Source organism: Somniosus microcephalus, chromosome 5 (assembly GCF_052327205.1).
Source record: "Somniosus microcephalus isolate GS21.2 chromosome 5, FLI_Smic_1.0, whole genome shotgun sequence".
In the NCBI taxonomy this organism is placed as follows: Eukaryota; Metazoa; Chordata; class Chondrichthyes; order Squaliformes; family Somniosidae; genus Somniosus; species Somniosus microcephalus.
The window spans coordinates 173,529,575-173,547,432 of NC_140991.1; the positions used below are offsets into that span (position 1 = coordinate 173,529,575).

Below are 17,858 nucleotides of genomic sequence, written 5' to 3' on the forward strand. Positions count from 1 at the left end.
ACCTTAAACATTCACTCCCTCCATCACCGGCGCAAGGTGGCTGCAAGATGCACTGCAGCAACACAACGAGCATTTTTGGGCAACACCTTCTAAACCCACAAACTCTACCATCTAGATAGACAAGGGCAGCAGGAGCATGGGAACACCACCACCTCCAAGTTTCCCTCTAAGTCACACACTATCCTGACTTGGAAATATATAACTGTTCCTTCATCATCTCTGGGTCAAAATCCTGGCTCTCCGTTCCTAACAGCACTGGGAGTACTTTCACCACACGGACTGCAGCGTTTCAAGAAGGCAGCTCACCACCACCTTCACAAGGGCAATTAGGGATGGGCAATAAATGCTGGCCTTGCCAGTGATGCCCACAACCTGTGAATTGATAAATAAAAAATACATAGAAATATAGGAGCAGGAGTAGGCCATTCGGCCCCTCGAGCCTGTTCTGCCATTTAATGAGATCATGGCTGATCATCCAAATTCAGTACCCTGTCCCTGCTTTCTCCCCATATCCCTTGATCCCTTTAGCCTTAAGAAATATATCTAACTCCTTCTTGAATATATTTAATGAATTGGCCTCAACTGCCTTCTGTGGTACAGAATTCCACAGGTTCACCACTCTCTGGGTGAAGAAATTCCTCCTCATAAGAACATAAGAACATAAGAAATAGGAGCAGGAGTAGGCCAATCGGCCCCTCGAGCCTGCTCCGCCATTCAATAAGATCATGGCTGATCTGATCCTAACCGCCAATCCACTATCATAGAACCATCTCCTGAATCTAACAGAATTAGACACACAAAATAGGAGCAGGATCAGGCTACACGGCCCCTGGGCCCGCTCCGCTACCCACAGGGCCATGACCGATCCGAATCTCAGTCCTAAATATCTTACCCCTTATCCTTAGACTGTGGCCCTTGGTTCTGGACTCCCCCGCCATCGGGAACATCCTTCCTGCATCGAGTCTGTCCAGTCCTGTCAGAATTTTATAAGTTTCAATGAGATCCCTCTCATTCATCTAAACTCTAGCGAATATAAGCCTAATCGACCCAATCTCTCCTCATATGTCATTTCTGCCATCCCAGGTATCAGTCTGGTGAATCTTCACTGCACTCTCTCCATGGCAAGAACATCCTTCCTCAGGTAAGGCGACCAAAACTGCACACAATACTCAAGGTGTGGTCTCACCAAGGCCCTGTACAACTGCAGCAAGACATCCTTGCTCCTGTACTTGAATCCTCTCGCTATGAAGGCCAACATACCATTTGCCTTCTTAACCGCCTGCTGCACCTGCATGCTTACCTTCAGCGACTGGTGCACAAGGACACCCAGGTCTGGTTGCACTTCCCCTTCTCCCAATCTATTGCCGTTCAGATAATAATCTGTCTTCCTGTTTTTGCCACCGAAGTGGATAACCTCGCATTTATCCGCATTGGGCAGATGCATGGCAAATGCAGTATAATCACCCAACCTGTCCAAATCATACTGTCTATGTCCTCCTGAAGTCTGTTACTATCCACCTCATTGTTTACTACATTTCTGAGTTACGTGTCATGTGTAAATTTTGACGTTATACCCTGTATATCCAAATCCAGCTCATTAATATATATCCAAAAAAGCAGTGGTCCTAATACTGACCCCTGGGGAACACCACTGTATATCTCCCTTCAGCCTGAAGAAGAACTGTTCAGCACTACTCTCTGCTTTCTGACCCTTAACCAATTTCGTATCCACGCCGCCACTGTCCTTTAACACCATGGGCTACAATTTTTCTAACAAGTCTATTATGTGGCACTTTTTCAAATGCCTTTTCTGTGCTTTTAACTGTAGAATACAGACAGTGAAATCTCAAACAGTTTCAACTACTCATTTTTCTGTTGAATTACTGTAACGATTAAACAGTGGCAATGCATGGTCAACAATGTGATACAATAAATGTCTGCACCTGGATGACTGATCATAATCCATTCATGATTTTATCACTCATGAATTATCCATTACACATTGCACTACTGTTTATGTTATAAAAACAGGTAAATTTAGCTGGGCTAAATTTTCATGAGCATAAGCTGACCGACCAAATTGTGTGGCTTTGTTTTTTGTGCCTGAGCACCTCTTGCCATTGTGCATGTGTTCAGCTAAAAATAATGTTACTGGTAATTTTTCTAACTAACACTTCCAGACACATGGTGCACCACTTGGCTAGCAACAGGCTGTAGTGCAAGTTAACAAGTATGCCATTGCTTTCCTTAACGACACCCAAACTGGAATAGCAGTATTAAAGTACTTGTGCTACAGCCTGTTTCCATTGCATATTCAATGTATAATTCATTTTTTTATATAATACATATAGTAAGTCAACAGAAAAATGGGTAGTTGAATCTGCTTTGAAATTACACTGTCTGTAAGCTACAGGTAAAAGCATCACCTAGAAAGACAAGGGCACAGGGTGCATGGGAACACCATCACACACCATCCTGACATGGAAATATATCACTGTTCCTTCATTATTGCTGGGTCAAAATCCTGGAACTCCCGACACAACATATTTTGGGAGTACCTTTGATTGCTGGTTGCCGGTATGTGCGTCGAAATGGTGGCCATGATTTTAAGGCCTGGCCTCATCATATATAAAGGGGCGCCGAGCTGCGGGACGCTGAGCTGCGGGGCGCCGAGCTGGCATCCTGATGTTTAAGGCTGGCTAAAATTGGGCTGTCCCAGCTGGCAGCTGGAGAAGTGATGACGGGGGTTGTTTGCATTCCCTGGGGGAAAGAGTGGGTGCTCCCAGGGTGGCAGCAAATACGATTATTTTCGTGGGGCCTGGGGGAGCCAGTGACCAGAATAATACCTAGTCTTAGGGCTCTTGGTTATCATGAGTTTCTCGAAGTATTAGGGCTATTTAGTTTAAAGAAACGCAGGCATAGACAGGGTCTTTTTAAAATGGTGAAGAGATTGGATACAATGTGGTTGATAGGTTATTTGGGATACCTAGGGATAGTAGAACTGGAGATATGCATATAAAACCCTTAATCAAAGAGTTAGGTTACTGTAATGTTATCTTATATCGTAGTATTAAGAGGCTTATGAGTAGATATCGTTGAGTACTCTTTATTAGGCCTTGAGTCAGTGCCAGCTCGTGTAGTACTGCCGCATGGCCAAGATGGCTTCCTATTTATCCGACTGCCGTCAAGCAGCTGTCTTTACTACAGCTACCGTCAAGCAGCTGTCTTTACTACAGCTACAGTTATCTGTACATCTTTCCCCCTCAACGATGACATAAACAGTAAACACCATAACATAACATAACACATATTAACAACATATAAAAACAGTCAGTGTAACTATACCTTGCAATAACTGCCGGTACATATAAACACTACCCACACCCAGAAGTCCATTAGCTGTTTACAGTCTTTCCCTTGTCTACAGGTCGAGTCTAACGACAGGCTTTCTGGTGCGCTGTGACCTGCGTAGCTGAGCGGGTATTTGCTGGGCCAACCCAGTTGTGTCCATTAATTTCATGTCTGTACCACACGGATCCCTTGTCTCATTGTCACCCCTGTGTACTTCATCACTTTGTGGCATTGCCCTCGTCTCCTCGTCACTCTGTCAGATTTCTATCATCAGCTCATCCTCTCTGTCCTCCTGTGGCTGATAGGTCTCGGTGGTTTTCATTAGGTGCCTCCTGTTTCTGCGATACACATTGACATTTTCTGGCATGACACTGTATGACCCGGGGGCAACCTGTTGTAGAACGGTGGCTCTTTGATTCCATGACCCAGGCCCTTCAATGCGAACTACATCCTTCTCCTGTAGAGGCACTAGTGCAGTGGCTGTGCGGCCATGGAGCGTTTTTTGTTTCCGCTGAAGTTTCCGGATCTTGTGTGCCCATACCTCATCTCTGTGATCAGGTGTGACATGCCTGGGAAGTCGAGTATGGATTTCGCGACCCAGTAAGAGCTCAGCTGGAGACTTGCCACTTTCCAGCGGAGCTGCCCTGTATGACATCATGGCCAGATATGGGTCAGTGTTGCTGTGTGCTGCTTTCTTTAATAGTCTTTTCACAATCTGCACCCCCTCCGCTTTTCCATTGGCTTGAGGGTAGAGCGGGCTGGAGGTTACATGCTTAAACTCATACTCTGTAGCAAACGACTGAAACTCATGACTGGTATAGGGAGAGCCATTATCAGAGACCAGTGTTAGAGGGATGCCCTGCCTGGAAAAGATTGACTTCAGGTGAGTTATCACAGCTCTTGACGTGGTGCTGGGTAGGAGAGCAATCTCAGGATAATTAGAGTAATAATCAATAACTAACAAATAGTCTTTTCCTTTGTAGTGAAAAATATCAGTTCCTACCTTTTCCCAAGGTTGTGATGGGAGCTCTGTGGTAATGAGGGGCTCTTTTGCTTGCTTGTAGTGATACTCCTGATATGTAGCACACTCGCTGATCATCTGGTCAATATCAGAGTTCATGTTTGGCCAGTAGAGTGCCTCACGTGCTCTCCTTTTTGACTTTTCCACACCCAGGTGCCCTTCATGTATCCTGTTAAGCATTTCTCGTTGCATAGAGATGGGCACTACAATCCTGTCACACTTAAGCAGTAGTCCATTGACCACAGAAAGCTCAGACTGAATATGATGATATTGTTTACATGACCCTTTCTTCCAACCCTCTTGAAGATTTCTCATCACTTTCCTCAGAACAGGGTCCTTTGATGTCTCTGTGGCTATCTTTGATAGTTGTTCCTGTGAGGCGGGCAATGCTGCATAGACCATATCCACATGAAGGTCCGCATCCTCTTCTGTTTCACTGTTTTGTGTGGCACGAGGCGCAGCCCTGGATAGTGTATCTGCAATGAACATTTGTGCCCCTGGCACATATGTGAGCTCAAAATCATAACATTGTAGTCTCATCATTAGGCGCTGTATCTGTGATGACATGTCACACAGATTCTTTTTTGCGATCCCTAGCAGTGGCTTAGGGTCAGTTTCTAGGATAACCTTGGGAAATCCATAGATGTAGGTATGAAATTTTTCACACCCAAATGCCAAGCCCAGGCACTCCTCTATTTGCGCATACCGGCACTCTGTAGCCATCATGGAGCGTGACGCATATGCCACTGGTCGCCATTCTCCTTCATCTTCCTGTAGAAGGACAGCCCCTAATCCATCCTTAGAGGCATCTGTGGACACTTTTGTCCTCTTTTCAGGGCAGAAGAACTTCAGTAGGGGTTCACTTGCTAGAATGTGTAGCAGCCCCTTCCATTCATTCTCATGTTCATGTCCCCATTGGAACCCTGTCTCTTGGTGCAGCAGTTTTCTCAAGTGAGCGGTTTTCGCTGCCAGATTTGGAATGAATTTCCCTAGGTAATTAACCATGCCAAGGGCCCGCTGAACCCCTTTCTTGTCCTTTGGTTTTTCCATGTCATGTATGGCCTTTACCTTTGACTTGTCTGGCTGAATCCCTTCTGCAGAAATCTTGTCCCTGAGGAATGTGATTTCATTGATGCTGAACTGACATTTGTCTTTATTTAGTTTGAGTCCATACTGCCGTATCCTCTGAAGTGTTTTTTCCAGTCTGGTGTCATGCTCTCCCTGAGTGGAGCCCCATACTACCAGATCATCCACGTACACCCGCACACCATCCAGGCCCTCGATGATTTGCTCCATTGCTCTGTGGAAGATTTCTGGGGCAGAGCTAATGCCGAAGGGCAGAGTATCGACCAAATGGGGTGTTAAAGGTGCACAGCTTAGTACTCTTTTCATCAAGTTTCAGCTGCCAGAATCCATGCGAAGCGTCCATCTTGGAGAAGAATTTTGCTCCTGTCATTTGGCTGACTATTTCCTCTCTCTTTGGGATTTGATAGTGCTCTCTTTTTATATTAGCATTAAGGTCCTTGGGATCCATGCAGACACGCAATTTATCAGTCTTTTTTGAATTGACGCAAACCATGGAATTTACCCAGTCAGTCGGTTCCTCAGTCTTCTTTATGACACCTAGTCCCTCCATGCGGTCTAGCTCTTTCCACAGTTTCTCACGGAGGGCCACCGGAACTCTCCTGGGTGCGTGAATCACAGGTTGTGCGTCATCTCTCAGTTTGATGGAGTATGTAAAGGGCAGTGCTCCGAAACCCTGAAATACATCCGCGTACTTGTGTGTTATAGCATCATGCTTTATATTTGTACTGTCTTGGGGGGCACTCTGCACACAGTTCAGTTCATTAATAGTATAGACTTGTTTTACCAAGCCCAAATCCACACATGCTTTATCCCCCAACAGTGACTCATGTCCTTCAGGTACTATAACAAACGTCAATGGGTGAATGCGATTTTTTACCTTAACATTCAGCCTACACATTCCTTTTGTTTCAATACTTTGTCCATTGTATGCCTTCAAAGCCACTGTCTTGTTCAGTATTTTTGGTCTCACTTTGAGATTCCGTGCATCACTCCAGCTTATGAGGTTTGCCTTAGCACCCGTATCTAGCTTGAAGGGAACAATGGTGCCATTTACCAACAAGGGGGCTATCCAAACTTCAATCTTTAGTCCTACGGAATGTACTTCCTTTTCCATATCTTTACCCTATTTTAAGTCATTTTGCACCATTCCAACATACAAAGTCTCCGATCCGTGTCTTCAGTCTCAATAGCATGCACTGTCTTTTTACCTTCGGTTTTCTCTTCCCAAAAGCACATTTTAGCAAAGTGATTCCTGCATTTACATTTTGCGCAGTTCTTCCCATAAGCCGGACACTGTCTTGCCACGTGCCTATTGCTGCACCGTCTGCAATTGGATGGCGTCATAGTCCTGAACTCTGTGCACCCTCTTGTGTCCCTTCTGTGTACTACATCCACTGGTAGGTTGTCCTGTCCCAGTGCTCTCACGCCCATTGCTGTAGTTCTTCCATCGAATTTTTGCGTGTGCATGGCTGAGAGTTTACTAACATGACATATTTTTACTGCAGCATCCAAAGTTAAGTCATTGTCCCTAAGCATTCTCTCCCTCACTTTCTTGTCAAGTATTCCAAAAACGACCTGATTGCGTATCATCAATTCCTTCAAGTCTCCAAAGTTACATGTTTGTGCTTTTGTTTTTAAGTCCGTCAGAAAAACATCAAAGGATTCTCCTTGCTTTTGCCCGCGGGAGTGAAAAACAAATCTCTCGAACGTTTCTTTCTTTTTAGGTGTGCAGTATTTATCGAACAAATCTATCACCTTGTCCAGAAAGTTTTTGTCACCTTCAGCTGCGAACGTAAATGTATTATACAGCTTGATTGCCTGCGAGCCAGCCACTGTTAGCAACAAAGCTACCTTACGTGTTCCAGAGCTAGTCGTGGCGTCGATCGCTGTGAGGTAGAGAAGAAAGCGTTGTTTGAATTTGCGCCAATTTTCATCCAGATTTCCTTCAAGTTGCAGGCTAGTCGGTGGTTTTATCCCTTCCATTGTTGTGGTATGCCCGTATCATGCGTTCTATAAATCCTGGTACCATGTAATGTTATCTTATATCGTAGTATTAAGAGGCTTACGAGTAGATGTCGTTGAGTACTTTTTATTAGGTCTTGAGTCAGTGCCAGTTCGTGTAGTACTGCCGCATGGCCAAGATGGCTTCCTATTTGTCCGACTGCCATCAAGCAGCTGTCTTTACTACAGCTACCATCAAGCAGCTGGTTTTACTACAGCTACAGTTAACTGTACAGTTACATACCAAGCAATATTTCTTTTTGCAGAGTCATCATTCTCTGGAACAGACTACTGAAACATGTAGCCTGTATCAATTTGCTACAGTCCTTTAGAAGGAAAAGTCTGCACATATCTGAGAGTAGAGGACATTTCCAGTTACTGGTTAGCGGGCATAATGAGGAGTTATGGGCTATTGTCATCTCCTTTCGATTGGCTTAGGGAATTGAAGAGGAATTTCTTAGAGTTTTTCCCTTAATTGTCAATAAGTATTTTTCTCTTTTTGTTTCTTTCGGGGGTTGGAGGGTGCATGTACAGGTGGGGTGGACTCGACAGATCTCATGATATTTTCCCACTTTTCCTTTTGTATGATTTTACATGTTTCATATGTTAGGTCTGTTTGTGAGTTAGATGGAGAAGTTTACATCGCTAGTGTGTTGAGAGTGTCTACTGGGCATTGGGATGTCTGCCTGATTTCCGATACGCAACTCTAGTCTGTGAAGTTCTGCACCGGCAGTGCTGAAGAACTAAAATTTATCCCTAAATTTTACTGAGAACTTGTCTGAACTGTTTTTGAAAAAGCTTTAACAGAATATTGCTTCCACTTCACATTTCAAATACAAAGAGCCATTGAAGATTTATATTTTGGATGAATTTCCAGAAAGCACTAAACAATTAATACCAATGTGGTAGATCATCCATCTTCTGTGCTGATTTCTGTTAAGTAGAACAGTGTTGCATTTTAAGAAGAATTTATCTGTACCACAAAGCTTTAGCTCGCTGAGTCAGTCAGTTTGTTTTATTGTGTATAAAACCACAAAATTACAGTTAGTGGGTAATTGAGTGATTTTTCTTTTTTGTGTTTTGTTTTTTATACAGACACTGCTTTCTGAAGTAGAACTGCAGGTGGATAACCACATCAGTGGGGTCTATGTGAACATTACTGCAATCTGTTCTGATGGGACCAAACTTCCAGGCCAAAATAAGTGCAGAAATGTGAAAGCCAGTGATACAGTAAGCTTTGTACTTGAAGAGAAACTCTACACAATGCTACATACTGTTAATTTAGATCAAGTTTTGCTCCCTTGGATTACCATATTTTCCACAGAGACAGCACATGTTTTGCCATTGAGTGACTTAATTTTCATTATCGCTGGCGAGTGTTATGTTTCTTGAAAGTGTGTTCATTTTTCCCCTTGGGCGGTAGCTATTTACATTTAAATTGCAGGACTTTAGTTATTAGGAAGAATGAGGCAAATTGATTATGACTGCTCAGTATGTGTCTTGATTTGATTTACATATAATTGGTAAGAAAACATATATGCAAATTTTCTTCTTGTACTTTATAGTTTTTTATGCTCATGAGATTGGAAAAAAACCATTTCCAGAAGAGCTAAACATTCCTTTATTTGTACCCATTGTCAGCACCATCATTAGTTAGGGTTTCTCTTATTTGTAGGTCTGCACAGGAGATTTGTCACCTATACATTCCAGTACAAATTTGTGGTATTAAAGTTAGGGGTGGTTCCATAATTTGGCATTCCTCATTGGGATTGGTGCTTGCAGGAAGTGCACCTCAGGGAATCATGGGTTTGCAGTCTATGATTTTCTGTTCATTCATTTTAATGGATGGAAAATCACAGACTATGTACCTGCAATTTTGTGAGGTGAGGTTGCAGAATCATCCTTTTGTATATAAAGAAAAAACTTGCATTTATATAGCACCTTTCAAAACCTCAGGATGTCCCAAAGTGCTTCACAAATAATGAATTACTTTTAAAGTGTAGTAACTGTTGTAATGTAGGGAACGTGGCACCCAATCTGTGCACAGCAAGGTCCCACAAACAGCAATGAGGTAAATGGCCAGATAATCCCTTCAGAGTGTATTTGTTGAGGGATAAATGTTGGCCAGGACACTGGGAAGACTCCTTTGCTTTTCTTCATATAGTGCCATGGCATCTTGATTTAATATTTCATCTGAAAGACAGAATCTCCGACAGTGCCGCACTCCCTCTGTACTGCACTGAAGTGTAAACCACATTATGTGCTCAAGCCACTAGAGTGGCGCTTGAATCTATGACCTTCTGACTTAGAAGCAAGATGCAAGAGATCACCCCTGTGCTCACTGACCTACAGTGGCTCCCAGTTAAGCAACGCCTCGATTTTAAAAATTCTCATCCTTGTTTTCAAATCCCTCCATGACCTCACCCCTCCCTATCTCAGTAACCGCATCCCTGATTTTAATCACTCTGCCATTGGTGGCCGTGCTTTCAGCTGTCCAGGCCCTAAGTTCTGGAATTCCCTCCTTAAACCTCGCCGCCTCTCTACCTCTTTTTCCTCCTTTTAAGATGCTCCTTAAAACCTCCCTCTTTGACATCTGCCCTAATATCTCTTATGTGGCTCAGTGTCAAATTTTGTTTTATAGCGGTCCTGAGAAGCACCTTGGGACGTTTAACTACATTAAAGGCGCTATATAAGTGCAAGTTTTTATTGTTGCTGTTGTTGCTACCACTGAGCCAAGACTGACGCTGTTAAAAAGGCATCTATTGCCAGTGCTGAGAATGAAACACTGATCAACTGATTAAAAGCCAGCTATGCTCACCACTACAACAACAAGTTGTATTTATATTGTGCCTTTAACATAGTAGAATGTCCCAAGGCGCTTCACAGAAGTATTAAAAGACAAAAACTTTGACACCGATCCACATAAGGATAAATTAGAGCAGGTGACCAGAAGCTTGGTCAAAGAGGTAGGTTTTAAGGAGCGTCTTAAAGGAAGAAAGAGTAGTAGAGTGGCGGAGAGGTTTAGGCAGGGAATTCCAGAAACAAGGATGAGAATTTTGAAATCAAGGCATTGCTTAACCAGGAGCCAATGTAGGTCAGCGAGCACAGGGGTGATGGGTGAATGGGACTTGGTGCGAGTTAGGACACGGGCAGCAGAGTTTTGGATGACCTCAAATTTACGTAAGGTAGAATGTGGGAGGCCAGCCAGGAGTGCTTTGGAATAGTCAAGTCTAGAGGTAACCAAGGCATGGATGAAGGTTTCAGCAGCGGATGAGCTGAGGCAAGGGCGGAGACGGGCGATGTTACGGAGGTGGAAATAGGCGGTCTTAGTTATGCTGTGGATTTGTGGTCGGAAGCTGATTTCAGTGTCAAATATGACACCAAGTTTGTGAACAGCGTGGTTCAGCCTCAGACAGATCTTAGGGAGAGGGATGGAGTCAGTGGCTAGGGAACGGAGTTTGTGGCGGGACCGAAAACAATGGCTTCTGTCTTCCCAATATATAATTGGAGAAAATATCTGCTCATCCAGAACTGGATGTCGGACAAGCAGTCTGACAATTTAGAGACTGTGGAGGGGTCGAGAGAAGTGGTGGTGAGTTAGAGCAGCGTGTTATCAGCGTACATGTGGAAACTGATGCTGTGTTTTTGGATGATGCCACCAAGGGGCAGCATGTAGATGAGAAACGAGAGGGGGCGAAGGATAGATCTTTGGGGGACACCAGAGGTAAAGATGCAGGAGTGGGAAGAGAAGCCGTAGCAGATGATTCTCTGGCTATGATTAGATAGATGAGAATGGAACCAGGCAAGTGCAGTCCCACCCAGCTGGACGATGGTGGAGAGGCGTTGAAGGTTGGAATAGGCAACCATGTCAAAGGCTGTAGACAAGTCAAGAAGGACGGGGAGTGATAGTTTACCTTTGTCACAGTTACAAAGGATATCATTTGTGACTTTGATGAGAGCCGTTTCGGTACTGTGGCAAGGGAGGAAACCTGATTGGAAGGATTGAAACATGGCATTGCGGGAAAGATGGGCACAGATTTGGGAGGCGACAACACGTTCAAGGACTTTGGAGAGGAAAGGGAGGTTGGAGATGGGGCGGTAGTTTGCAAGGACGGAGGGGTCAAGGGTTGTTTTTTTTGAGGAGAGGGGCGATGACGGCAGATTTGAGGGAGAGGCGGACAGTACCTGAGGAGAGAGAAACATTAACAATTTCAGCTAACATGGGAGCCAGAAAAGGAAGTTGGGTGGTCAGCAATTTGGTGGGAATAGGGTCGAGGGAGCAGGAAGTGGGTCTCCTGGACAAGATGAGCGTGGAGAGGTCATGAGGGGCATCCTAGTTACTGTCATTTTGATGGATGCTGTGAAATGGTGGCCCAGGCTCCCACCAGAGCCTTGCAGGTAATTCTCGTGAGCCAATGCAAATCGGGGTGTGTGATGAAAATAGGATCACCATGCAATGTTGATGTACCAATATGCGGCGTGTGTACCACACACGCTGATACTTGGCGTAGAGTGGCCAAACAACTGGTCCCTATTACTCTTCTTGACTTCACAAAAGTCAACCCCTTTGATGCACCATCCTCAGCGACCCTCCCTTGTGATCGCCTCCCCTTCGCCCTTTAACCTGCCTGGACTGGCTGGACTCTGTGGAGGGGCCACCGCATTTCCCATCCCCCCCGATCGGCGAGCTGCTCTGATTGCACAGGCAGCTCACAGAATTCAAATGAGGCCTGAAAATGACAATAGTTTGGGCTTCTGACCATTTGCATCAGGAGGATGATGTGCTCCCTCCAGCCATCTCCTGCCCAATAGAGTTTAGGCCCGGGGCCTGTAATTTAGTTTAAACAGCTAAATCACAGTCTCCAACTGTGCTGGGATTACAGGAGGTAATTGAGGATTTTTTAAAATTGTTTGTGAATAGTTACAGTAACCAGCATGGAATGTTTAAATACCCAGTTCTGGCATAGAGTTCTTATCAAACCAAATTGAACTTTAACCAGTTTGTTTGTTTGTAGAAAAATTTTGCAGTGTAAATTTTCCATGACCAAGCACATGCTGAATTGATTTTGTGTGACCTTGATTTACAAAGATGGCATTGTAAAATTATCTACATCTTATTACTCACAACAATGTAGTACCTCATTGATAAAGGTGTATTTATATCCCCACTGTAATATGAAACTGTATTATGTCTTTAGTTACTGTTGCAAGTTTTGGGCCTGCCTTTGATATTCATAGAATCATAGAATTCTCCTAGGTACAATGGTGCTGGTCACACCCATAGCAGTTTCAACAGCTTGTGTTCAGGAGTGTGCTCATAGTGCCCAATATTTAATTATAAGTTATACATATCAGTCTTGGTTCAGTGGCAGCACTCTGGCCTTTGAGACAGAAGGTTGCGGATTCAAGTCCCACTCCAAACACTTGAGCATGTAATCTAGGCTGACACTTCAGTGAAGTACTGAGGGAGTGCTGCAGTGTTGGAAGTGCTGGCCTAGAAACTGGGCCGCGACCATTTTTGGGCGCACGGGGAACATAGTTCATGCTGCTTCGCTCCTGAATGGTGAGGCCTGAGACTTTCCAGATATTGGGCCTCGGGCCTCATTTCAATGTTCCTGTCGAAAGGGGCCTGGGTCAGGGATCAGGATGGTGGCCTGGGTTGGGGTAAGTATAATAGCCTGGGTCGGGATCCTTGGTCAGGAATCGGTGCTGTGGTCTGGGTCGGGGATCAGGATGGTTGTTTGGGTCGGTGATCGGGGTCTTGGTCAAGGATCAGGATGGGGGCCTGGGTCAGGGATCGAAGGGGTCGGTATCCGGGATCGTGGGGGTCAGCGTTGGAGATCGTGGGGTTTGGTATTGGGTATCGCAGGGGTCGATGTCTGGGATCAAGCGGGTCTGTGTCGGGAGCAGAGAGCAGATGGGGGCAAGTGATGGGTGGGGTCGGGGTGGTGGCGATGGGATGGAGAGTCGGGAGCAGCGATTGGGTCCTTTAATGTGGGATCGAGAGGAGCACCTCTGCTCCTCCCAGATCCACATTCCGGTAAGATACTTACTTTCTTTGTTGCAGGTGATCCCTCATGCTGGTCTTACTGAGTGTAGCCCATGCTGCCGCAGATGAATCTTGGAGAGGAGACCTCAGAACGGGCATTAGGCCCCTAGTTTGCCAGCCGTGGCTCAGTTGTAGCACCATCGCCTCTGAGTCAGCAGGTTGTGGGTTCAAGTCCCACTCCAGGGACTTGAGTACAAAAATCTAGGCTGACACTCCAGTGCAGTACTGAGGGAGTGCTGCACTGGTGGAGGTGTCTTCTTTTGGATGAGATGTTAAACTGAGGCCCCCTCTGCTCTCAAGTTGGCATAAAAGATCCTATGGCACTATTTCGAAGAAGAGCAGGGGAGTTATCCCTGGTGTCCTGGCCAATATTTATCCCTCAATCAACAGCACTAAAAAAAAATTATCTGGTCATTATCACATTGCTATTTGTGGGAGCTTGCTGTGTGCAAATTGGCTGCTGCGTTTCCTACATTACAACAGCGACTACATTTTTGAAGTCTGGTGGTCATGAAAGGTGCTATATAAATCCAAGTCTCTCTCTTTCTCTCTCTCTCTCGTTCTCTCTCTCTCGCTTTCTCTCTCTCTCTCTCTCTCTCTTTCTCTCTCTCTCTCTTTCTCTCTCTCTCTTTCTCTCCTTTTTCTCTCTCTCCCTCTTTCTCTCTCTCTCTCTCTCTCTTTCTCTCCTTTTTCTCTCTGTCCTTCTCTGTCCTTCTCTCTCTTTCTCTCTCTCTTTCTCTCTCTCTCTCTCTTTCTCTCTCTCTCTCTTTCTCTCTCTCAAGGCCTAATGCTTGCTTTAGGCAAGGGTAAAGAATGCCTTTGGTTTGTCCTTACCCAATATGCCAGGCGGCCCAGTTCTGGCTGGAATTGTGTGCACGCTTCCTGCCTGCCATATTAGGGCCTTAGTAGTCTGAGTAGCAACCAAAAATTTGGTGCTACTTGAACCAATTTCTAAGGAGCTGTCTTTCGGATGAGATGTTAAACTGAGGCCCTAACTGCCATCTTAGAAGGATGTAAAAGATTCCATGACACTATTCAAAGAAGAGCAGGGGAGTTCTCCCGGTGTCCTACCCAACATTTATCCCTCAGCCAGCACCAGTAAAACAGATTATTTATCCATTGATTTCATTGCTGCTTGTGGGATCTTGCTGTGCGAATGTGGCTGCCACAAAGTACTTCACGATTTGTGAAGCACTTTGGGATGTTCTGAGGTGAAGAATGGTTTTATATGAATGCAAGTTTGTATGTTTACCTATACATGATAGTATAACCCAGGGTGTAACAGTTGGATCCTTTCACAAACGAGTCAACATATATAGCAACAGCCAAAGTAAATTTCTCTTACTTAAGGAATAATTTCCACAAGAGTAGTTGAGGCAAATAGCATAGATGCATTTAAGGAGAATTGAGATAAACACATGAGGGAGAAAGGAATAGAAGGTTATGCTGATAGGGTTAGATGAAGAGGGATGGGAGGAGGCTCGTGTGGAGCATAAACACTGGCATGGACCAGTTGGGCCGAATGGCCTATTTCTGTACTGTACAATCTATGTAATGTCCATATGAAATTCAATCTCACTTTTCTCCTCAAAAAGTGGGAGGAAAAATAAACCCTTTAGGGAGTCAGAGCATGGCCTCCCCAGCACATGCCAATTAATTAAACTTTTAATGATTACTTTTCTGGTCATTTTACCAACCAATAATTTGAAATAATCAAAGATTGAATTACAGAATATAGCACTGACTCCCTCATTTAGCTTAGTGATGTGATTAAAATGATGCTGTACTTTCTTTTTGGATGTAATGGTTCTGTTTCTGGAGCCGCGGTTAAACAGACATATGAAACAAAGTGCTATAAGCAAAGAACAAAAAGAATAATCCTTTTAATATTAATTTATAATAAAATGTATTTACAAACTACCCTACTCATTTACCAGCACTAATTTTCACTTTTTTCCTGGTTTAGGTTTCTTTTAATATAACAGTGGGAGCGACAGAGTGTTATGAAGGAGACAAATACATATTTTTAAAACCTGTTGGATACAATGAAACAACTGTTATTTCTATAAGCAGTACTTGTGCTTGTCAGTGCAAAGGGCCTAAAGGTCATACTGCTGGAAGATGCTTCAATAAAGCTCTTGACCCAGATTGTAGACTTTGCCAGTGTGAAGACAGAGTTACTAATTCTTCCTGCAAAGAATTGCCGCAGGAACAATGCCTCATTGAGAATTGCCGGCAGTACAAAGAACAGCCTGCTTGCAGTAATCGAGGGATCTGCAACTGCGGGAAATGTTTATGCTACCAGACCAAGCTAGGTAGAGTGTTTGGGAAATATTGTGAGCTGGATGACTTTTCTTGTCCTCATCACCAAGGGCGTCTGTGTGCTGGTAAGATGATGAACTCATCAAATTCTTTAACTCCTCTAGAGCTAGCTGTTTACTCATATGTTATACTTTATCTGAACATTAGTAAATTCAACAATAACGTGAAATCAACTTTAAAGTGTGAATTTTAATCCTATTGGCATTCTCAGTGGTTTTACCGACAGTTATAGGGGGGAATTTTAACCTAAAAAAAATGAGTGGGTTGGGGGAGTGGGGGTAGTTAAAGTGATAAAAATCTGAATCCCGACCTCAACCCGCCTACTTCCGGTTTTACTGGAGGTGGGACGGAGGCGGGCAGCTAATCCTCTGCCAGGAGGCGGGTCGTCTATTTAAATATTTATAATGTGGCTGGAAGCCTCTGATTTAACCTCCATTTTGAATTTAACTATAGTTGATTGGGTTTTGCACACCTCATGAAACCGGCCAGCTAAAGCAAGGCGAGGACTGCTGGATCCAGGAGGTAAGTGGCTTTAAACTTGCCTCCTGGATCTAGGGTCCCTGCATAACCCACCCCCCACGATTGGAGACCCCCAACACGAGGCCTCCGATTTTCCCTCCACAGGCCTCCGATCCCACCCCCAGGCTTCCAGTCACCCTCCCTCAATCCTCCCCCCACCAGGCCTCCCCGTGCTGCTCCCGGCCCTCCCTGTGCTGCTCCCGGTCCCCGATCCCTTCAGACAACCCCCCCCCTCGGCTTTTAGCTGCCCCATGACCCACGATCTTCTGGGACCCCCGAGCTCCTCTGGCCGGCCCACGATCGCAATCTTCTTCAGACAGCTGCCTCCCTGCTCCTCCGCCCAGCCTGCGATCTTATTGACCCATATTAGCATGTAATGACCATTATCTAAAAATGATCTAAGTATTCCGGATCTCTCCCTTAATCAATACAAAGCTGTCGACTTTGGAATTGGCCTGATTCTCTGAGATATATTCACATTTTCTGACTGTATGAATCCAAGCAAAGCCCTGATCACAGACAATCATTTTTATGCTAGCGACCCCTTAAAACCCTACACTTACAGAGATCGATTTGTTATATGACCGAATGCACAGATGGAGATACCTGAAATTAAAAGTCCGCCCTAATAAATAATTGTTTACATTAAATAAGAATTGAGGTACTAGTCCAACCAAGATCCCCTGAAAATAGAAAAAATATTTTCAATGATATAACAATTTCCGGATGTTGGAACTGGCCAGTCACACCACCAGTTTTCAGTTACACTAATACAAAAGCATAATACTGTGGATGCTGGAAATCTGAAATAAAAACAGAAAATGCTGGAAATACTCAGCAGGACAGGCAGCATCTGTGGAGAGAGAAACAGAGTTAACGTTTCAGGTTGATGATCTTTTGTCAGACTGACGAAAGATCATCGACCTGAAACATTAACTAGATCTTCCCATTCCCCACCCATGATCTGCACTGGAATTTTGGCGCCTCTTTGTTTCGCTTTGTTTGGTGGCTTGGTAGCATAGTGGTTATGTTACTGGTCTAGTAATCCAGAGGCCTGGACTAATGATCCAGAGACGTGAGTTCAAATCCCACCATGGCAGCTGGGGAATTTAAAGTCAGCTAAATTAAATAAATCTGGAATCTGACCATGAAATTACCGATTGTCGTAAAAACCCATCTGGTTCACTAATGTCCTTTAGGGAAGGAAATCTGCCGTCCTTACCCGATCTGGCCTATATGTGACTCCAGACCCACTGCAATGTAGGTGATTCTTAACTGCCATCTGAAATGGCCTAGCAAGCCACTCAGTTGTCAAGATATAGCTCACCATCACCTTCTCAAGGGCAATTAGGGATGGGCAATAAATGCTGGCCTAGTCAGCAATGCCCACATCTTGTGAATGAATATAAAAAAAAACTCCCCGATCCTCCAGTGGCAAATTCACACCACAATTTGCTGAAGAAATGATTATAATATGCCGCAGCGCGCACAGTGGCGAATATGAAGTGG

General features: G+C 44.5%; 1 protein-coding gene across 2 annotated transcripts in view; it reads left to right on the top strand.

Moving 5' to 3' along the window:
• itgb8 (integrin, beta 8) overlaps positions 1-17,858 on the top strand; it is a 200,250-nt gene that overhangs the window by 109,498 nt on the left and 72,894 nt on the right. For both annotated transcript variants that reach the window (XM_085988439.1, XM_085988441.1), the window contains exons 9-10: positions 8,555-8,689; positions 15,475-15,895. In XM_085988439.1, coding sequence (XP_085844565.1) covers positions 8,555-8,689; positions 15,475-15,895 — 556 coding nt within the window. The remainder of the gene's footprint in view (positions 1-8,554; positions 8,690-15,474; positions 15,896-17,858) is intronic.